This window comes from Gopherus flavomarginatus, chromosome 5, assembly GCF_025201925.1.
Source record: "Gopherus flavomarginatus isolate rGopFla2 chromosome 5, rGopFla2.mat.asm, whole genome shotgun sequence".
Taxonomy (NCBI): Eukaryota; Metazoa; Chordata; order Testudines; family Testudinidae; genus Gopherus; species Gopherus flavomarginatus.
In genome coordinates, this window is record NC_066621.1 from 1,936,131 (window position 1) to 1,957,956 (window position 21,826).

Genomic DNA, 21,826 nt, shown 5'->3' on the forward strand with positions numbered 1-21,826 from the left:
ATGGACAGATGGTGTGTGTGTGTGTGGGGGGGGGGGGGGTTAAACACCCTATGATCCACTGTCCCTTCAGATTAAATGCCTTTTCTCTCCAATTATTAATTATTGAGCAAATATTTCATTAGACTTGACCTCTTCTCCCTCTCATATTCAAATACTGATTGCAAATTCCTTCAGATTTTAAATGAGAGGCACACAATCATGCTCACTGTCCATCACTCCACCCACAAGATTAAACAACTGATTGAGAGGGATAAGGTTCGGAACACAAATGGTGGGAATCTTTGTTGGGATGGTCCCCTGTGGCAATGGGGATCTTATATTCGTCCGTATAACAAATTGTGGTGATCATCAGAATCCAACTGTTTTTATTAGTAAGTATGGTGAGTTTGGCTTGCTGGGTGAGAAAAATTGTCCAAAAGATATGAGAGGCTGGAATGTGAAGTCAACTAATGCCATTGTTGGCTTTGACCAGGACGAGGTGATGATGAAGTGAGGTGATAAGTATGGCTTTGGTACAAGTGTCATCAAAGAGGGGATTGTAATGAGAGACCTGGAGTTGACATGACCCACAGTCTTCTTGTGTATGGACTTAGTATAACTCGCAGCCATCCTGTATGCTCAGCCATCATCACTTAGAAACAAAACTAGAGAGTCAGGAGAATTTGGCCTTGACGTAGGCAGACCTGAAAGCCAGGAGGCGAATGCAACCAGATGACATTTTGCCCAGGAAGCAAGACAAAGACCAGGAGGAGGGGCAAGGGGCCTGTCAGAGGTCGGGTCACTGGACGCAGGTCAGTCTCCTGTTGGGAAGTCAGAGAGGGCACCTGGGGGCACCAGGCCCTGGGTCCTCCCAAGATTTTATTTGCTGAATGGTCGAGCTTTTTGTCTAACAAGCTCTGTTCTACACCATTTTCCTGTCAACTAATGAGCCTTTTGTTTTACAGCATTGGCTGAGAGTCACTGCTGACTGCGAATTTGGGATGCAGAGGCCTCTGGCTTCCCCAGGGGTCCCATCCAGGTGGACCCACAGCAGACGTGCATGGTGAGAACAGAGGTGATGAATGCTCTGGGGTCAGACCCAGGAAGACCATAGACGATGAGGCTTCTTGGCCTGGACAGCGTGCCCTGAATGAAATCATGCTACCCGAGAATCCTGGCTGGCTTTATACAGAGCAGTTCCAGAGCATCGGACCTGTGACTCCATGACAGCGTGTCCGTTGGACCTGCACAAACCTACCAGGTGTGCTGTCCTTCAGGGACACTACGCAGCAGCTGGAATGATTTCAACTGAGGACACACACTTTCCTTAATAGCACAACACGGAGCTACAGGTGTAGTGAAAGCAAGACTATTGCTCTGAGTACACTCCAAATTAAGACAACTTAATTTACATTAGCATACAGCCAGTACAGTAATTGCATTGCTTGTGCATGGCTAGACTTCGCTCCTTGTGTCGATGATGAGAGGCCCTGGATAGCGCTGGAGGGCAAGGGGAGAGAGATTGAATGTTTGTGATGGGAATAACTCTTTGGGTGATAGAGACGTGGCTGGTACTTAAAACCCCAACCCCCTTGTATCTCGAAGAGCTGAGCTGAGAGCTGGAATTGCCTTGGGTAGGCAGAGCTCACCAGAGGGGCCAGTTGTCCAGCTGGGACAAGCAGATGTTAGAGCCCAGAAGCAGTCTCAGTTAGTTGAGCAGCAGCTGGATTCATCCACAGCCCCCAGTGTTCGGTGGGGGAACAGCCGCGGGCGAGCCATTGCACATAGTAAGCGAGAGCAGCGGAATTCCCAGCAGCCTCTACAGCACCCAGTGCCTGGTGAGGCCTCCCTGTCCTAGCTGCTGGAATTGCTATCGCTGGGAAGGTGGTAGAGCCCCAGAGCTGCCCAGGGACCCTGACTTTCCTGGTCTTCCGGAACCCCAGACTGTGGGGGAGGAAGTTGGGGAGCCACAAGCTGAGGGGAACAAACTGGTTCACATTCAGGTTCAGTCATTTAGGGTTTCATTGGTTTGGGACTCTGACTGAGGTGCTAAATGGTGGTGGAAGGTGTTAAACTGTAAACAGATGTCCCCAGTTCACCCCCAACAAAGTTTGGTTCTTCAAACCTCTTGCGCGTGGGTACAGACTTGCCTGGCCAAGGCACCCAGCTTGGGTGCAGATCCCTAGATGACTGTGGGGGCTGGAGACAAAAGTTAAGAAATTGTAGCAAATCCCCTAAAATAAGGACTTGGGCCTGGTTGCTGCTGACACTCCTGGCAGAAGGGTGGCAGGTGCACAAGAAAAGTGTAACACGCTTCCTAGAGTCCAGGCATAACAGGCTAAAGTAGATTATCTCACCTAAACCAAGCTCCTGTCATCTCTGACAAACACGGCTGGGCCTCCTCTTGCCAAATCGCTGCTGTCAGGGTTCCCTGCCCCACTCTGAACTCTGGGGTACAGATGAAAAGACCCTCTAAGTTTATATTCCACCAGCTTAGATTAAAAACTTCCCCAAGGCACAAATTCCTTTCCTTGTCCTTGGACGGTATCGCTACCACCTCCAAGTGATTTCAACAAACATTCAGGGAGGGGCCACTTGGAGCTCTACCCCCCCCACCCCCAAAATATCGCACCAAGCCTCTTCACCCCCTTTCCTGGGCCGGCTTGAGAATAATATACCAACCAATAGGTTAACAAAGTGAGCACAGACCAGATCCCTGGTTTTTAGGACACTGAAAATCAATCAGGTTCTTAAACAAAGAATTTTATAAAAAAATAAATAAAGAAGACTCATACCTGTGAAATCAGGATGGAAGGCAACTTTACAGGGTAATAAAAAGATTTAAAACCCAGAGGATTCTCCTCTAGCTCAGCTTCACAGTTAAAAAACAGGAATAAAATTACCTCTTAGCATAGGGAAAATTCACAAGCTAAAACACAAGATAATCTAATGCATTCCCTAGCTTTACTTATAATTTTTGTAATCTTGGATGCTCATTACAGGTGTTTTTAGGAGATGTTTTTTCCTGCCCTGGTCCCTCTCTCTGAGAGGGCAAACACAAAACCTCCCCCCTCATTTGAAAGTATCTTCTTTCCCCATTGGTCCTTCTGGTCAGGTGCCAACTAGGTTAATTGAACTGATTAACCCCTTGCAGGTAAGTGATTCTGTACTTCTGGCCAAGAGGGATTTTATATTACTGCACACATAAAGGTTGTTACCCTTCACCTTAAAATGTATAACATCCTCGCCCAAATCACAGATAGGGTTGGACAGCCGGTTCCACACTGGCTGTGATTTCTTCTTGGAGCTCTAGGAGAAAACAGAGTTAATAAGACACATGCACCTTTAGACATACTACTGATTATATAAAAACTAACAATCTGTCCCACATTCCAAGGACTATTTTAACTAGTTGATTATGGGAAAACTTTCACAGGAGAGTGCATCAACCACTTTGTTAGAAACTCCTGAAATGTGTATTTCAAAATCAAAATCTTGGAGAGCTAAATTCCACCGAAGAAGGTTTTTGTTATTTTCCTTGACAGTATGAAGCCACTTCAGTGCAGCATGGTCGGTTTGTAGCTGGAAACGCCGCCCCAAACATATGGGCATAGCTTTTCCAGAGCGTACCCAATGGCGTAGCATTCTCTTTCGTTGATTGACCAGTGGCTTTCCCTCTCAGACAGCTTCTTATTAAGAAACACGACAGGATGGAATTCTTGATCTGGTCTTTCCTGCATTAAAACTGCTCCCACACCACGCTCGGACGCATCTGTGGTTACTAGGAACAGTTTGTTAAAGTCCGGGGCCCTTAGCACAGGGTCAGACGTGGGTGTTGCTTTAAGCTGGGTAAAGGCCTTGGCAACATCCTTGCCCATCCCCTCCCAGGGGAAGGACTTCCCCAACCTGTCTTTGGTTCTGTTCACCCCAGCATGGCCACTGGGATGATCATGGGCTAAGCTTAAGAGCTTCCCCCGGTACTTAGTTGGAACCACCAACTGTCTTTGTGGGTGCCATTCTTCCTGGTGTCCACCAGAAAGAATCTCCTTGTATAAAAGCCCTTGTTCTATAACAAACTGGGATTGGTAGAAGAGCTGAAAGGCGGTGGGGTGCTCCGTGCCGCTGCCCAAGCTTTCTGAAGGCTGTCATCTGCTTCCTGCTCAGTCTGGAACTGTTTCCTGGAGGCTGGAGACACCAGTTCTTCCTCAGACTGGGGACTTGGGCTTGGTCCGTCTGGAAGCGATGTAGGTGATGGGGTTGTTTCCGTTGCCGGTGAACCGCTCTCCGCTGGTGCACCAGGTGGTATTTCAGGCTCTGGCTGAGCCTCTTGGGTGTGGTTGTCTGCTGCTTCTGCCAGTTCAGGCTCGCTGGCGCCCTCTGGCATTGGGGTTGAAGATGGGTTTGCAAGCGCTGGCATTAATGCTGGCAACGGTTCTGGTGTTGGTTGCGTTTCCAGGTCCGGGTCTGGGACTGGAGTCACTGTGGCTGTTTCAGTCATTGGCAGGGGATCCGGGTCCACTACCTCTGTCTGGGTCTCTGGTAACACAGACGAGGCCCTTGTGGACGGCTCAGGAACCGGGATGGTTCTGGAAGCTTGCCTGGTTTGGCTGCGTGTAACCATTCGCACTCTCTTGGCCCGCTTCACCTGGTTGGCCAAGTCTTCTCCCAGTAGTTTGGATAATGCACAGTCCACTTTTTCTTCTTTGACACACCTTTCCCAACTGGAGGCATCATGCAGAAGTAACAATTGCTGGTATGATCTGTTGGCTCTCTCCAAATCATTGGCACTGCAAAAGGCATAGATTTCCTTTTCCTGTTCAACCACTGGCGAAGATTTGTTGCACAAGTGTTGCAGAATATGTGTGGGGCCCACCTCTTGTCCTGATCTCCAGTTGTGCAGCCAAAATAAAGGTGATAGGCTTTCTTAACCATAGTGGTTATACTGCGCTTTTGTGATGCAAAAGTCACTTCACCACAAACATAGCAGAAGTTATCTGCACTGTTCACACAAGTACGAGGCATCTCTGCTCACTTTGGCTAAACAGAAATGTGTCCCTTTGCAAAATCAAACACTGACAAATAAGAGAGCACGACACTGTATGATTTCTAGAGCTGATATAGGGCAATTTGTTCAGCAGAGTGATGTAAGCTTCAGTTATGATTGCATCATCCATGACTTCTAGGAATAACATGATGCAATTCATATCATGTATGACACAATACCAGCTTCAGATTGCATCATTCATTGTTTTGCCTAAAAAGCAAGTACTGTCCAAACCCAGTCATAGATTTATTCATAGATCCAGTCAAAGATGTATTTTAGTCATTTCTGGTTTAAATTGAGATCCCTTCCCTTTATAACTCACTTATCCTCCGCCATTCCCAAGTCAAGGGTCGTATATACTGACCCAATAGCATATCTTGAAAACTAGAGCCAATCAACAATATTAAGCATCATTTTCGTTCTCAGTGACCCAGAATTAGTTGGACTACATTTATTTCAGAAGCATTTTGGCTGTAGAGCAGTGTAATCGTTCATGTTCTCCTTAGGCATTTCAGCCGCCACCTCTGCTAAAGGTCCACTGAGCTGTGGCCTCAGTTCTATCATGTACTGGGCTTAGAGATGCTGTACCCATGGCAGGTCCTTTCAAAATTTTCTAAGAAGGCTTCAGTGTCATCACCTGCCTTGTAGGTGGGAAATTTCTTGGGATGTGGAACCATAACTGGAGAAGGGTTCTTAGGATTGGCTGGAGCATGCTGCCTGGCCTGCGCCAAGTCCAGTTCTTGCTTTCTCTCTTTTTCCCTCTCTTCCCTCTCGTTTTTTTGCTTTTCCATCTCTTGTTGTTGTTTTTCCATTTCTCATTGGTGGTCCACATCTTTTGCTTCTTGTTCTCTTTTGTGGGCTCCCTCTTCCCTGGCCATTTGTGCCTGAATTAGTTCCATTTGTCTTTTATGTTGGTTGTGTTTGTTTATTGCTTGTAGTTTCGCTATTTTTAGTTTGCTTGTTGCTGCACTGGTGCTCATTGTTCCTGTTTTGTTGTGCTGGTTGCGCCCTCTGGTGTTTACTGCCTGAACTGCTGTTTCTCTGCTGCCTCCTTGGGGTTGCTTAGCAACAGAGTCTTCTTTCACTCTTTCTAGCTAGCCTTTCCCGGCAAGGTTAGAAAATAAAAAAACCTTGTATATGAAAATGTGTTTTGCTGGAGTTCAATGACTCACCACTGGAGTCCCTTTTGTTTAACAAACGACCGTCGTTAAACTAATGTCTCTGCCTTCAGGCAGTCTCTCTCCACAGCCAGAAAGGAGAAAAGGAGAAAAAAAATTTCTGGCTGTAGTTTTAACCCCTCCACCCCTTCTCTCTTCTTATAAGCAGCTAGCAGAGAAAAAGAAAATTAATAATCTTACTGGCTTTTGGATTCCATCTTTCCCGCACACTGCCACCATGTCATGGTATATTTCCCCAGTCTGAACCTTAGAGTCCAAAAGATGGGGTACCAGCATGAACTCCTCTAAGCTTAATTACCAGCTTAGATCTAATAGGCTGCCACCAACCAGGAATTTCAGTGCCTGGTACACTCTGGTCCCCCCAAAACCTTCCCAGGGGACCCCCAAGACCCAGACCCCCTGGATCTTACACAAGGAAAGTAAAACCTTTCCCCCAACCTTGCCTCTCCCAGACTTTTTCCCTCCCTGGGTTACCCTGGAAGATTACTGTGATTCAAACTCCTTGAATCTTAAAACAGAGGAATTCTACCTTCCCTCCTCCCACCAATTCCCTGGTGAGTACAGACTTAATTCCCTTGAGCCTCTAACAAGGGGAAAAAATCAATCAGGTCTTTAAAAAGAAAAGCTTTAATAAAAGAAAGAATAAAGATCATCTCTGTAAATTCAAGATGAATATACAGGGTCTTTCAACTTATAGACACTAGAGAGAAGCCTCCCCCCAGCAAAATACAATTTGAAATATTTCCAGCAAACTACACATTTGCAAATAGAGAAAACAATCAAAAGACTAAAACCGCCTTTTTACTTACTAATTTTGAACAGAAGAGTAGAGAGCTTGTAGGTACGTCTGGTCCCTCTCAGAACCCAGAGAGAACAACGTACAAAGAAAAAGCACAAACAGAGACTTCCCTCCACCGAGATTTGAAAGTATCTTGTCTCCTGATTGGTCCTCTGGTCAGGTGTTGCAGGTGACTGTTTGTTAACCCTTTACAGGTGAAAGAGACATTAACCCTTAGCTATCTGTTTATGACAACTCATCAGTCCACTGAACTGCATTTGGCTGTTTCTTTTTGGTCAGTGGGGCAGCCATCTGGCTGTATTGCGTACAAATTGCCTATAATTTCTGGGCAAGCCTAAGAAGGATTACACCTGTTTATAACAACGTATGGAGATATACCTATCGCATAGAACTGGAAGGGACTGGCTAAATACCGTGACAGCGGTGTGTTAGGTGCGGCAAGTTTGTCAGGCCTGTTAGGTGTTGCTGACACTGGGCACTGAACCCTCCACTGGGGTGGCGCTGGGCCTGGGTGTCACACAGGGATTGGAGGTTTTCAAGAGCGGGTTGGACCAATTTCCCTTCTTAGAATCTGTGGGTGACGACTCCCCCGCTCTGGGGTGGTTTGTGGGTGACGGGTCTGGGCTGCGCTGCAGTCCCGTCGCCCCATTCATCACCTCACAGTGGGCTGGGGGGGCACTGTCCAGATCTGGGGTGCATATCACACAGCTCCTCAGTCCTGTCTCCCTCCTCCCTTTGGCTGGTGGTGGCATCAGCCCAGTTCATAGCCACTAACTCTCTCCCCCTCGCCCAAGCCTGACCAGATCCCAGCTATGCCGCCCGCACCAGCAGCAATAGCTGTTCCCTCAGTTATACTTGATGAAAATAGCCCAGACAGCTACGACGACCCCCACGCCGACAGCTATGATGAGCCTAGCACCAGCAGCTGTGACGACCCCAGCACCAGCAGGTGCGATGACTCCTGCACGAACAGGTGCAACGACCTCTGCACGAGCAGGTGCGACGAGCCCAGCACCAGCAGGTGTGATGACTCTTGCACGAGCAGGTGCGACGACCTCTGCACGAGCAGGTGCGACGACCCCAGCACCAGCAGGTGCGACGACTCCTGCACGAGCAGCTGTGACAAGCCTAGCACCAACAGCTGTGACGAGCCCAGCACCAGCAGCTATGACGAGCCCAGCACCAGCAGCTGCGATGAGCCCAGCATCAGCAGCTATGACGAGCCCAGTACCAGCAGCTGCGACCCCAGTACCAGCAGCTGCGATGACCCCAGTACCAGCAGCTGCAACGACCCTAGCACAAGCAGCTGTGACGACCCTAGCAGCACCAGCTGCGACGACCCTAGCAGCACCAGCTGCGACGACCCTAGCAGCACTAGCTGCGACGACGACCCCAGCACCAGCAGCTGCGACGACCCCAGCACCAGCAGCTGCGACGACCCCAGCACCAGCAACTGCGTAGACCACTCTCAGCGCCATCTTCTTGTGCTTCTCATTAGTCGCCTTGAAGGACTCAGCCATCCGCATCAGCTCTGCCTCCAGCTCCCTCAGCAGGGCCTCTTTGTCCTTCATCAGCTCTGCATTCAGCAGGGACTCTGTCTTCGGCAGCATTTCCTTTCGGCACCGCTCCAGCAACTGCCTGCGCTGCACCACAAACTTCTCAGAGGAGGTAAACATGTACTGGGAGAGGAAACAGCAAAGATTAGATGTGTCAAGTGCTGCAATGACCATGACCAAGATTGGGGCTCACGTTACACTGGGCAATGCACCGCTCCATTGCTGAGTTAGGCCTCTCCCCTGTTGTGCTGGGCTTGGAGTCTCCTATCTCTGCAGCCACCCTGGGAACCAGACATATTAACTCCCATCTGCTACCCCAAACCCTGAATCCCATAGAGGTGACCAGGCTGTTTTTCTGGGGTTCCCCTGGCTGGGGCCACACCGGCCATCACTCACCGACTTCTTCAGAAAGTCATTGTGGTCGCGGCGGGCTCTGTCCATGACTCCCTGGTTGTGGAAGGTGATGGCCATCTGTGCGGAGAGGACACGGCTGGAGTGAGCTGCAGTTTATGGGACTGTGTCTCCAACTCATGGCTGCAGCTTCCACCGCAGCAGCCTCAGGTAACAGAGCAATGCCGCCAGGCCGTGTGGCAGTCACTTGGGGTTTCTGGTACTGCCAGTCTCCAGTCCGACCCTCACGGCAGCCCAGCGTTGGCTCCATTCCCTGACCCAGTGCACTTGTGCACGTTCCTTTCACCAAGGATTCTGGAAACCCTGCCCCAGGTGAGCTCGGCCTGTGGCTGATGCCCGACAGCACATCAGTGACACCTGCTCTTGCACATCTGGTGGTACTTGGGGGCTTTCATTGACCTTCCAGAGACAGGTTTTGGAGGACAAAATCTGGGTTAAATCTTGTAGTGGAGGAGCAATGACTCCAAAACAGTCTCTGCTGTGGATCTATTCTGGAGAGGCTACTGCAGAGGAACGAGGAGTACTTGTGGCACCTTAGAGACTAACCAATTTATTTGGGCACAAGCTTTTGTGGGCTAGAGCCCACTTCATTGGATGTATAGAGTGGAATATACAGTAGGAAGATAGATATATACAGAGAACATGAAAAGGTGGAGGTTGCCATACCAACTTTAAGTGGCTTAATCAAATAACGTGAGCTATTAGCAGCAGGAGAAAAAACTTTTGCAGTGATAATCGGGATGGCCCATTTCAGACAGTTGACAAGAAGGTGTGAGTAACAGTAGAGGGATACTTAACATGAGATTTTCTGTAAGATTGTTACTGAAAACTGTTGTGAGTTTGAGAGTTGTCTGCTGCCAGTTCTCCAGTGACAGCAGAGGAGGGGATCCACTCCTGGAAGGTGTTAAATGACCATTAATCAGTGGGAGGAATATAAACAAGGGATTTACAGTTATGTAAGAGCTGCGCAAGCATCATGCGACGGGGGATTGCTCAGGTCTGTGACTCAGCAAAGCCCACCGGGGCGTCTGGGCTGGTGCTTTCCAGACACATGGACCGAGTCTATAAAATAGGGGACAGCAGCATCATGACTTGGCCTCTCTCCTGCCCCACCTGTGCTGGAAGGAACAAGAGCGCTGGGAGGACAAAGACGTGAATGGGGGAGACTGGCCCCAGGCTTTGAGGGGAAGCCAGCGGATTAAGGATTATTACCCACCTGTAACCTCCTGTGCGGTGAGAAAAACTGCTTGACCAAATGCTGGGTGGTCTAATAAGGACTGAGATTTAAAGTCTGAGCTTATCTTTTATTTTCTTTGGTAACTATCCCTGACTTTTGTGCCTACCACATATAATCACTGGAATCTCTCTTCCTGCAGTTAATAAACCTGTCTTATATTTTACCTAAACCAGTGTGTTTCAGTGCTTGGGAACTCTCAGCTCAGTTTACAAAGGCTGGTGTGTGTGTCCTCTCCACAGCGAGGGAGGGGCAGATTATGTAATAAACTTACATTGGTCAGGCTTCTGACCAAGGCAAAACGGTCCAGCTCTGGGGTGCAAGGCTGGGGGCTTGGGAGGTTGGCTGATCATAGACTAGAATATCAGGGTTGGAAGGGACCTCAGGAGGTATCTAGTCCATCCCTGTGCTCAAAGGAGGACCAATCCCCAACTAAATCATCCCAGCCAGGGCTCTGATGCCTTTCTCTATGTGATTCGTGAGTGGCTCTGGGAGCATTCATGCAACCTAGCTGGGTGTGGGGCTCCACATGCTGATGGCTGAATGATCACAGCACCTGGAGGGGTTTGCTGCTTGTCACTAGCAAAGCCTTGTGAGAGACAGCCCAGGCTGGAGAATTAAGCAGACACAGCTATACCCCAGTTCCAGGTTGTGTCTACACGGCGATGTAAGGCCAAAGTTAGTAGCACTCGAGTTAGCAGCCCCTGGGGTTGTTAACCTAGGACTGGAGCAGCTACACTTATTTGTAACCCCAGGTTAGGACTGGTTGAACCCTGAGTCCCAGCCTGGACCTCCAGCATCTACACTGCATTATGTGGGGCTGAGTGCAACCACCCGTATCCCAGACTCCCTAGTGTCCTCCCCAGCTGCAGCCAATCTTCCCTTGTTAGTGGTGCAGCCTGGGAAAACTGGACTGCCCACCAAATGTGACAAGCCAGAGAGGAAAGAAAGTAGACTTGTGGGATACTTTTGGTGGCCTCCCAGAGCATGAGTCCAGCAGGGCTACAACTACTCTGCAACAGAGCTCTGATTGATCTCAGGAAACATCCCATAATGTCCTTAAATCGAGTGGCCCCTCTTCTCATTGTTGTGAAATCGGTGCAGGGAGGTGGAAGTGCCCTTTCAAAGAAAGGTGGGGGGTAGAGGGGTCTGAACTTACAAGACAGCATGCTGACACACTCTCAGCACCCCAAAACCCCACTCTCTCTCCCCTTACATACACACAACACACTCCCTGCCACACCCCCCCATTTGAAAAGCACGTTGCAGTCACTTGCATGCTGGGAGAACTGCCCATAATGCACCGTTCCCAATGCTGCTGCGAGTGGCCACGCCAGTGCGCAGGCAGCTGTCAGTATGGACGCACTGCAGCACTTTCCTACTATGCTCTCCAAAGGCGGGTTTCACTCACAGCGCTCTACATCTGCAAGTGCCGCCAGGCCTCAGGCTCGGACCCTTCACACACAATGGGTCCAGGGACCCTAGTCCTGGATATCAGGGAGCACAATAGTGGCTTTAAAGCCACCTCTCCCCACCACGGCCACGTCTCCCATGATTCACTGGGGCCATGTCCACACACCAAGAAAGAAGATGCTGTCGCATTATGGGAAATGTAGTTCACATGCCTCATTCTGCTGTATGTGCTGGGCTCCCTGGCCAGACTTCATTTCCCATGATGCACCAGGACCACAATGTCCAAGGCTTCTCTTCACCACAATGAGGATCCATGATGCAATGTGGGAAATGTAGTTTGACTGCCTCATTCTCCTCTCTACGCCCAGCTCCATAGAGGAGAATGGGGCATGTGAGGAGCATGAACTATAGTTCCCAGGAGCCACCTTGGCAGCATTGCCAAATGGAAACATTTGGGGGCTTTGGGGGCTCAACGGTTTCCGCAGGAAAAATAAAAAATCCCATTTCCAGGCCAGTTCTGATAAACTGCTCTCATTTGCATGCCAACATCTGCAGAGTTGGTTGATGCTACAGGTGTCAGGACTCAAGATGTGTCCGTAGGTGAAACCCTCCATCACCATCCGCTGTCAATTCTAGAGAAAATCTTTGATTACCTCGCAGTCCAAGAACCAGAGGTTTCACTCAGACCCTTTCCCACTCTCCTCCAGCAGGAGGGACTCAGCTCCCAGTGCTACCCCAGTGTAGTGCTACACTGGTATGGAATGGACGGGAGAGGGGAGACACCCCATGATCAGGTCAGAGGCAGAGATGGTACCTGACAGGGGGAGGAGAAGCCAAAGCGATGTTTCTTCATCACATCAGATAAATTCTGCAAAGGAACCAAAAGAAATCACCACATCACAGACTCCACGGGACTTAGAAAGGCTGTGAACACAGGGAGGGCTCACCTGGTGCTGAGATGCAGCCACCTCTGGGGTGGGGCAGCTGGGGAACAGCCACACAGTGATGCCACATAAGTATTGGGTTAATCACGGACTGCCAGCGGAGAGCAGCCCGTCCTGATCCCTGCAGCACAGCTGGCAGGTCCCCACCTTTATCTTGGCAGCGAGCTGTGTCCCGGTGAGCAGCTCTCCGTGCTGGTCCCTCCGGATGTGTTGAGCGGCCGAGCCCACCAGGGTGGTGACATAGTCCCTCAGGCTGTCCCGGAAATCCTCATCCATGTCTGCGAAGCGGAGAGAGATGGACAATGGTCGGGGAATCAAGGGCCTGACTCATCCCCCTTGTCGTTACCTTCCACGTGCGGGCACTCCTCTGATCCCCCTTCTCACTGCCCTCCATGTGCAGGCAGGAGCAGCGACCCAGTCGCATTGCCCAGCACATGGCAGGGGGCTCAGAGCCGCTCTCCCGGGTCTGTTACCTCTCAGGGTTCCCTTGCTGCCAGTTGAGATCCGCTTGCCGGGGAAGGGCATCAGGTAACTGCTGGTGCTGCTGCTGCTCAGCACTTCCAGGGCCCTGGGGTGTTTGCAAGGGGACGTTGCCTCCAGCATCTGCCAGAGCCAGGGGGAATCGTTACATTGACACACGAACATCTGTGTTAACACCAGCCAGACCGGCTGGGCAGCCAGAGAGGGTCTGGAGCAGCCCTGTCTCGTCTGTGGTAGGTGTTGGAAGGAGACTTTCTCTGCTAAACTCCAGCCAGTCTCTCCTGAGCACGTGCAAAGATTATCCATGGGAGATATGAAATTATCCAAGGGCTTGTTACTCGGCCAGAAATGGGGGGATTTTCTTGGCAACAACCCCTGGCATCTCTCTGACAAGCAGGCCAAACCCTCCTGCCACATTTCAAGTCCCTGCTCTGAAGTGGGGGGTGTCTAGAGATATTCAAAACAAGGAACATCAGAATTTTCTTTTCAAATGGCCAAAACAGCGTGTTTCCGTTCTCAGAAATGGCTGGAGAAAACTAGCAGAAATTCAGCTGGAGGCAGAGAACAAGCCTGGAATATTTCAGCCCAAACCGTTAAAGTTATAAGCAACTAAAAAGGGGTCTTGTAATGGGAATTATCAGGTAATCTTTATAAAGGGTGGGGCTACCAGCCCCCTAGAGGGGCAAGGCCCCGTGTCCCATTCCCCAGCTCCCTGAGGCGGACAGACCCTGCCCTTGGTCCGGATCGGGGCAGGCACCCTCCACAGGAGACAGGCCCTGGGTCCCATTCCCCACCCTCCAAGCCCCATACTCACGTGTCTGACGTCTCTCAGATGCTGATCCCCACCCTGGGCTCCAAGGAGCTCGGAGCTGCTCCAGTCCCGCACCAGCAGGTCTAGGTGCTGCAGGGGAGACAGGAGGGGAGTGGGGGTTAAAAGGGGTGGGGAGAGGCTGTAGTGGGAAGAAGGTGGGGAGAAGCCTCAAGCCCTAGGGAGTGGGGGAGGGGTGCAATGTGGGGCTGCATGGGGCAGGGCAGGTGATGGTGTCTCACCTGAACGGGCTCCAGTCCATAGGCCTCTCCCACCACTTCAGCCACGTGCAGAAACATCTGTGGAGCGGAGAGAAGCGTGTGAGGCTGCACCTGGCCAAGGGGATGGTGGGGGAGGCCCTGGGGGTCTGGCACGGGTGGGATGTTGTCTGTGCACAACCCATTCTCTACACCCAACGCGCCACAGAGAAGAAAGTTCAGTTCCAGCGCTTGCTTCTTCTCTCCAGTGCTCCCGAGAAGCGCACCCTCCCCCACACCACCATTGCTTCAGGCGGATGGATGCTACCAACTCTGTTTTGCACGGCCCAGGGACTCAAACCACGGCTCTGCTCACACTGCAAACAATCTTGGCCACACGGCATTTCCCTGAGCTCTCCCCAGGCCACGGTCTCTCTGCATTTACAAGGTTTCTGCTACGCACTGGAGCCAGGGCAGTGAGGAAAGAAAAAAACCCTCCCAGAGCCAACCCCTCTCACACACAGAGAATCCCCCCAGAGGCATGGTGCAGGGGCAGGACATGGCATATAGGGCAGGCGGCAGTGACATCGCTAAGGGCGCGACTGCCAGGGCTCAACCCAGTGGGGCTGGGGCTGGATAAGAGCCTGAAGAGAAGAGCAGAGCAGGGGGCAGAGCAACCTCCCCAGGCCCTGGCCCCAGCAGGTTCCCACTGATGGTGGAGCCGGGCTGGAGGGAAGGGAGGGTCCTAACTTTGGCTCAGTGGCCCACGCCAGACACGTGGGAGAGAGAGCCAGTCTGGGCTGTGCGGTGACAGTGCTGAGTCCAAAGGCCCATTTGACTGTGGGAGAGTCAGTTTCTCTCTCTGGGCCTCAGTTTCCCCACAGGACCCATGGGGAGGGGTAATAAACCTGTGGGGTGAATGGGAGAACCTGGCCAGGCCATGTTCTGTGTCGCGCTGCCCGGCCTCACCTCCAGGTATTCGAGATCCGGGTCCTTCACCCGACGGCCAATGTTCAGTATCTGCAAAGAATCAGGAGACGGACAGAGCTACAGCAACGAGCAGCGACGGCCGCCCCAGGCCACTTCCCAGCCACGTCACCCACCCCGAGCACAGCGCCCCCTAGTGCCACATTGGGGCATCGGGGCCAGCCCTGACCCCCAGGGGAGAGCGCCCCCTGCTGAGCCCTGCTCCCTGCAGCACAGCGCCCCTTAGTGCCGCACTGGGGCATTGGGGCCAGCCCTGACCCCCCAGGGGAGAGCGCCCCCTGCTGAGCCCTGCTCCCTGCAGCACAGCGCCCCCTAGTGCCGCACTGGGGCATCGGGGCCAGCCCTGGGGCTACCAGGGGAGAGCGCCCCCTGCTGAGCCCTGCTCCCTGCAGCACAGCGCCCCCTAGAGCCGCACTGGGGCATTGGGGCCAGCCCTGACCCCCAGGGGAGAGCGCCCCCTGCTGAGCCCTGACCCACTCCCTGCAGCACAGCGCCCCCTAGTGAACCCCCCAACCTGGTGGGAGCTGAGCAGCATGGACATGGCAGAGAGTTTGATGCTCGTCTCCTTGTTCTGTTCAATGTCCATGGAGCCCTCGGTGTCGACCAGCAGCACGGCCACCTGGGGGCCAAGAGTGAGAGCCCCAGGTCAGCTCCCGGCTTTGTCCAGCCACCCACGGCCCCTCTGCCCCCGGAGCTGCCCCTGCTCCTCCCCCATGGCAGCTGGCAGCTCATTCTCGCCGCCCTAGAAATCCCCCAGTGTTAGCTCCCCACTTCTGTCTCTTCTCCATTCCCCCCGTTCTCTCTCCACTGGTTCCCCTGGGGCCTCCTTCCCCATGTCTGTCCATCCCTGCCTGTTTTGCTTATTCCCTGCCCTCTACCCTGTTCCCCTTTCCCTTCTCCCCCCCATGGCCTCCTCCCCCTTCCCTGTGCACCCCCCATGCCCCCACTCACCTTCCCGCCCTCGGTGGGGACCCAGAAGGGCTGACTCCAGGCCCACACCCCCTTGGTGACTCTTTGGGTGCTGACTCGCCACTCGAACCCCTCCAGGGGCTCGTCCTCCCGGCCCATCCATGCCCCGTCCCTTGCCTCCTGCTGGGAGGGAACATGCAGGAGGGAGGTCAGTGCAGGGTGGGGGAGGTCAGTGACTGGTCCCCGCTCCTACCCCAGGCTGCAAACCCTGGGAGGGGACAGGGTTTAATTGTACTAGTGTGGGGCGGGAAGGACACATGCTGAGGGGTGTACTCGTAATCTGATAGACAAACAGACCCACTGCTCTCTAGACACAGAGAGACGCGCTGTGTTCCACACGGCCAGACAGACAAGTTAGTGTCCAGCCATGGCCCGAGCTACCTGGACATGGTGCTGGATGGGCTGTTCACAGACACGTGTGCGGCTCTAAACCCCCCAGCATGGGGCAGGATGGGGCCGCTCACACCCCAGCTCACGCCTGCCCCCGTTCACACTCACTGGGTGCTGGAGCCGGCGCAGCAGGTAGTTCAGCAGGAAGGATTTGCCCCAGCGCTGCTCCCCGATGACGGACACCAGGCAGACGGGGGCGTCCCCCACCCCACCCTGCTCCAGGCAGCAGCTCAGGGCCTCCTCGTTCAGGATTAGGTTCTCTTCCTCGTCCAGACGCACCAGCTGCACCGGGCGCCCCATCTCCAGTGGAGCTCCTGGTCCTTGCTGCAGGGAGAGAGCAGGATCAGACCTGGGACCCCACCTCCCAAGTGAACCTGTCTCATGGTCCTGTGATCAGAGCCCCTTGCCCCATTCCCAATCCCCAACCCAGCCTGTGCCCGAGATCAGAGTCCCATGCCCCATTCCCACCCCCTTGTGCTAGCCAGACCTGTGCACCAGAGCTCCGTGCCTCATTCCCATGCCCCTGAGCCAGCCAGTCCCACTGCCCTGGGTCTGGATCAGAGCCAGAACTCTTTGGAGGGGAAAGACCCCTAGATTCTTGCTGGAACACATCAAGAGAGACTGCGGCAGGCTGGGGAAGAGCCTTAAAGAAATGGAGGCTCAGGGGATCTTCAGTGAGAGGAGGAGAGTGAAGGGGAGACAAGATGCTGATGATCACCAGGTGGCTCAGGCAGTGGGGCTAAGGAGGGCTTGGGGATGTTCGACAACTGGGAGGCGCTCACAGACAGAGGACTGGTCCCATGGGAGGGACGCCACCTGTGTGGGGAGGGAGACAGACTTCTGGGATGGAGGTTGGCACAACTGCTAAAAAGGGCGTTAAACTAGGAACCCAGGGAGATGCTCATGGAATCTCCAGGCCTGATTCTCACGCTGCGTGGGAGGCAAATCCAGTGGGAGAGGGCGCAGCAGTGGAGAAAGGAAGGACAGAGGGCGGGAGAACGCAGAAGAGGAACATTAGTGCCAAGGGCACTGACACTAACAGTCAGGTGGCCGATACTGGCAGTAAAAGGACTGTACCACCCGTGTGAGAAATCTGAGCAAAGTCTCTACAGCAATGTCAGGAGTGATAAAATGGAGGAAGTAAAACTACGGGTGCAGGACGGGAAACCAGACATTGTCGGGAGAACAGAACCACGGGGCAAAGCAGCCACGGCTGGAGTACAGGAAAGAAAACAAAAAGGCAAAGGTGGTGGAGTAGCATTGTGTGTTAATGACGAGGTGGAGTGGGAAGAAATGAGAAGGAGCTAATTCAGTTTAACCGAATGGAAGGATAAACCAGAACCGATCTGCAGCTGGGGGTCCTGGATTTCAAATGGCTCAAACTGCAAAAAATGAAGGGAATTAGGCAGGGAAGTGACCTGGCCTGCAAAGCTGAAGGATCTGGATGTGGAGGGGGCTTGTCAAAGTTGCAGGAACTCTCTGGAGTCTGCATCCAGGAAGAAGCCCATAGGGAAGGGCTGCTGACCAAACCGGATGAACGAGGATCTCAAAGGGTGACTAAGAGAAAGCAGAAAGCCTACGAGGAATGGAAAATGGGAGGAATCCGTATAGGGATGAAGTGAGAACTGCCAAAGGCCGAGCAGAATTTGAGCTTGCAAAAAAAAATTAAAACCAACAGGAAAAAGTTCTTAAGCCTTATAAAGAAAAAGAAAAGAAGGAAAGAAGACGTGGGACCGCTAAGCACTGAGGACGGGGTGGAGATAAGGGATACAAGCTGCATGGGCCAATACCGGCATGGTCTCTCCTAGAAGGGAAAGGAGCAGGTTGACCCGCAGGCGGATATGAGTACAGGCTTCTTTATGGCAATACTTGTTCCCCTCGACCCAATTGTCGAGTAAGCCCTGGATTAGTCACAGCACACTCCTGTTATCTCAGTTAGGATGTACACGCTTACATCTGTTACAAGGCCCCCAAAACCCTGATTATGTAATAGAAACACCCATAGTGTTAGTATACCCACCCCTATCTATTCACAGCATTACGCATGTCATACCGGCATTTTTACCTTGAAAATACAGTGCTTAGCAACAATCTGTTGCTACAAATATTCCTAGTCAGCGGTTCTCAGGGGTGGGAGGAAGGGGCCATGAGCCAGGGCTTGTTTATGTAGCTGGGAGGGAGATGGAGAACGTTTCTTTTACCTTCTCTCACACGAAGGGCATTCATTTCATACCTACATTTCTCATGCAGCTGCAGATCTTATCAATTCTCACAAGCAACAGGGAAGGGGAAAATATGGCAACTTATTTATAAAACAAAGAAATACTCCCTGCTTACGCCTTTGTCCCCTAATCCATGTCAGCACATCAGCAACTTCCCAGGGCTTTACTGAATCCTAACGTATCCCAAGAGCCTCAGTTTTCAATAAGCATAATTAGAAGCTGTGGCAAGATGGCTACTGAGAACAAGAATACGGGAGTAGAAAATGTCCCTGAATTGACTGAAATGGAAGCCAGATTCAAACAGCTTAATGGGACCAAACTGGGGGGCCTGGATCATCTCCATCCATGAATATTAAAGAATCTGGCACATGAAATTGCAAGCCCAATAGCAAGGATTTGTAATTAATCTGTAAAAGTCAGGATCCTACCAAATTCACGGCCATAAAAAATGTGTCACAGATTGTGAAATCTGGTCTCCCTCCTGTGTAATCTGATCTTGTGTGTGCTTTTACCCTAAACCGCACAGATTTCATGGGGAAAACAGCATTTCTCAAATTGGGGGTCCTGACCAAAAGGGAATTGGGGGGGTCATAATTTTATTGGAGGGGGACTCACAGTATTGCCACCCTTAATTCTGCACTGCCTTCAGAGCTGGGCTCCCGGCCAGCAGCCGCTGCCCTCCGGCCACTCAGCTCTCAGGGCTTCAAGGCTGAGCTTGATAAGTTTATGGGAGGATGGGCTGATGGGACTGCCAACCATGGCATGTAGCCAATCTGTCACTGCTAGCAGCAAATATCCCCAACGGCCGGAGATGGGATGGGCAGGGAGTTACTACAGAGAATTCTTTCCCAGGGGTGTCCCTAAGGAGCGCTAGGTCGGCAGGGCTGCTCTGAGGGTCTAACTGATCCTCTTATTTGGGGTCAGGAAGGAATCTCCCCCTGCTCAGATTGACAGAGACCTGGGGGGGGGGGGGTTTGCCTTCCCCTGCAGCATGGGGCACGGGTCACTTGCCAGTTTGAACAGGTGTAAATGGTGGATTCTCTGTAACTTGAAGTCTTTAAACCAGAGGTGGGAAAACTACGACCCATGGGCTGGATCTGGCCCATCAAGGCTTTGGCTCCATCCCACGGGATTGCCACCCCCATGGCGCCATGGGGCTAAGGCAAGCTCCCTGCCTGCCCTGACCTTGTGCTGCTCCCAGAAGCGGCCGGCACCAAGTCCCTGCGGCCCCTAGGGGAGCAGTTGGACAGAGAGCTCCACGCGCTGCCCTTGCCTGCAGGCACCGCCCCCGCAGCTCCCATTGGCCGGGAGCGGGGAACCACAGCCAATGGGAGCTTCGGGGGAGATACCCGCAGGTGAGAGCAGCATGTGGAGTCCTCTGCTCCTCCCTCCCCCAGGGGCCACAGGGACGTGGTGCCGGCCACTTCTGGGAGCACTGTGGGGCCAGGGCTGGAAGGGAGCCTGCCTTAGCCCTGCTGTGCACTGCTGCCACCCCACAGCTGTTCAAGATAAGCAGTGCCGGGGTGGAGCCTGTGCCCCGAACCCCCCCTGCACCCTACACCCCAATATCCTGCCCTGAGCCCCCGTTGCATATTGCATTCCTCCTGCACCCCAACTCCCTGCCCTGAGACCCCCTTCTTCACCCCTCCTGCACCCCAACTCACTGCCACACCCCACAAGCACCCCAACCCCCTCCTCTGAACCCCCTGCCGCACCCCTCCTGCACTTCAACCCTCTGCCCTGAGCCCCCTGCCACACTCCACACCTGACCTGCACCTCAATCCCTGGCCCTTAAAGCCCTCTCACACCCCGCACTCCCTCCCTCCCCCCAACCCCCTGCCCCAGCCCTACATTCATGGCCTTGAATGCAATTTCCCCATCCAGATGTGGCCCTTCGGCCATAAAGTTTGCCCACCCCTGCGTTAAACCACGATGTGAGGACGTCAGTAACTCAGCCAGAGGTTTGGGGTTTGTCATAAACAGATAGTCAAGGGTTAATAGAACAGAAGTACTTCATGTCTCTTTTGCCTATAAAGGGTTAACAAGTTCAGTGAGCCTGGCTGTCACCTGAGCAGAGGAGCAATCAGGGGACAGGAGACTTTCAAATCTTGAGGGAGGGAAGTTTGTGTGTGTGCTGTTAGTTTGTGTGTTTGCTGTTAGTGTTTGGCTGTTGTTCTCTCTGGGTTCTGAGAGTGACCAGACAGACATGCAACCAGGTTTCTCTCCAGTCTCTCTGATACAGGCTCTTATAAGGTCAGACTAGTGAGTACCAGGTAGATAAAGCGAGTTAGGCTTATGGTTGTTTTCTTTATTTGCAAATGTGTATTTGGCTGGGAGTGTACCCGGCACTGGAATTCCTGGTTGGTGGCAGCGCTACAAGTACTAAACTAGTAATTGAGCTTAGAGGAATTCATGCTGGTACCCCATCTTTTGGACGCTAAGGTTCAGAGTGGGGAATTATACCATGACAGGGTCCATTACAGGAGTGGGTGGAGGAGGTTCTGTGCCCTGCAATGTGCAGGCGGTCAGACTAGATGATCATAATGGTCCTTTCTGGCTGACCAGTCTAAGCCTGTGTGTCCCATTCCCCACCCCCTGAGCCAGCCAGTCCCAACTCTGGGGCCAGATCAGGGCTGGCGCCTCCTAGAACGGACAGGCCCCATGTCCCATTCCCTGTCCCCCTGAGCCAGCCAGTCCCTGCCCTGGGGCTGGATTGGGCCCAGCATCCCCGACAGGAGAAAACTCCTTTTCCCCTTATCTGGCCTGTCTGGTCTCACCGAATCCGGCTCTTCCCGCGTGTTCTCGGTGATTTTCTCCACCAGGCTTTTGACGCGTGTGTCTGGGATCATCCTGCCCCTGGAGCAGGGAGCCCGGCACTCTGGGCAGCAGGGCCCCTGGGCTGACACCTCGCTCCAGTGAGTGGAGAGGCAGCCCCGCCCCGGCAGAAGTTGTGACCACACTCGATGGAGACGGGGTCGTTCAAGACGTCCAAGCAGATGCTCCATCCCTCTGACCCCGCAGGCCTAAGGAGATTCACTGGGGCAGGAGCCAGCACATGGGAACACGGGGCTGACATGCTAGAGCAGGGGGCTGGGAGCCAGGACTCCTGGGTTCCACTGTAAGTTTTCACCACTTTTCTGGTAAGTTTCCATTCACTGCTGTGCACTGACCACTCCCCCATTCTGGGGCAGGGCTGGCAAGTGTCTCTCTGCTAG

The 21,826-nt window shown here is 52.7% G+C and overlaps 2 protein-coding genes across 3 annotated transcripts in view; both read right to left on the minus strand.

The window, feature by feature from the left end:
- LOC127052850 (fibroin heavy chain-like) overlaps nucleotides 1-8,752 on the minus strand; it is an 81,060-nt gene extending 72,308 nt beyond the window's left edge. Inside the window, exons 1-2 of one of the 2 annotated variants that reach the window (XM_050956972.1) lie at nucleotides 7,011-8,752; nucleotides 3,199-3,288 (exon numbers count right to left, since the gene is read on the minus strand). In XM_050956972.1, coding sequence (XP_050812929.1) covers nucleotides 7,846-8,730 — 885 coding nt within the window. In that variant the 5' untranslated portion in view covers nucleotides 8,731-8,752 and the 3' untranslated portion in view covers nucleotides 3,199-3,288; nucleotides 7,011-7,845. Of the gene's footprint in view, nucleotides 1-3,198; nucleotides 3,289-7,010 lie in introns of those variants that run through there. The other variant, XM_050956971.1, reaches the window with a different exon arrangement.
- A 12-nt stretch (nucleotides 8,753-8,764) lies between these two features.
- LOC127051186 (RING finger protein 112-like) lies at nucleotides 8,765-21,460 on the minus strand. Its single transcript, XM_050953155.1, has 11 exons — nucleotides 21,389-21,460; nucleotides 16,498-16,713; nucleotides 15,982-16,122; nucleotides 15,545-15,649; nucleotides 15,013-15,063; nucleotides 14,089-14,145; nucleotides 13,853-13,939; nucleotides 13,032-13,161; nucleotides 12,706-12,836; nucleotides 12,429-12,482; nucleotides 8,765-9,027 (listed from the first exon to the last, which is right to left on the minus strand). The coding sequence occupies exons 1-11, from the start codon at nucleotides 21,458-21,460 to the stop codon at nucleotides 8,854-8,856; spliced, it is 1,218 nt and encodes a 405-aa protein (XP_050809112.1). The 3' UTR covers nucleotides 8,765-8,853.
- Nucleotides 21,461-21,826: the final 366 nt, after the last annotated feature.

Excerpts from the sequence above, each read along its gene's own strand:
- LOC127051186 (XM_050953155.1), bottom strand. The coding sequence starts at position 21,460 with ATGATCCCAGACACACGCGTCAAAAGCCTGGTGGAGAAAATCACCGAG. Across the intron at positions 16,123-16,497 it reads TGCGCCGGCTCCAGCACCCA|CAGGAGGCAAGGGACGGGGC; the intron begins GTGAGTGTGAAC and ends GTTCCCTCCCAG. Across the intron at positions 13,162-13,852 it reads ATCTGAGAGACGTCAGACAC|ATGCTGGAGGCAACGTCCCC; the intron begins GTGAGTATGGGG and ends TGGCTCTGGCAG.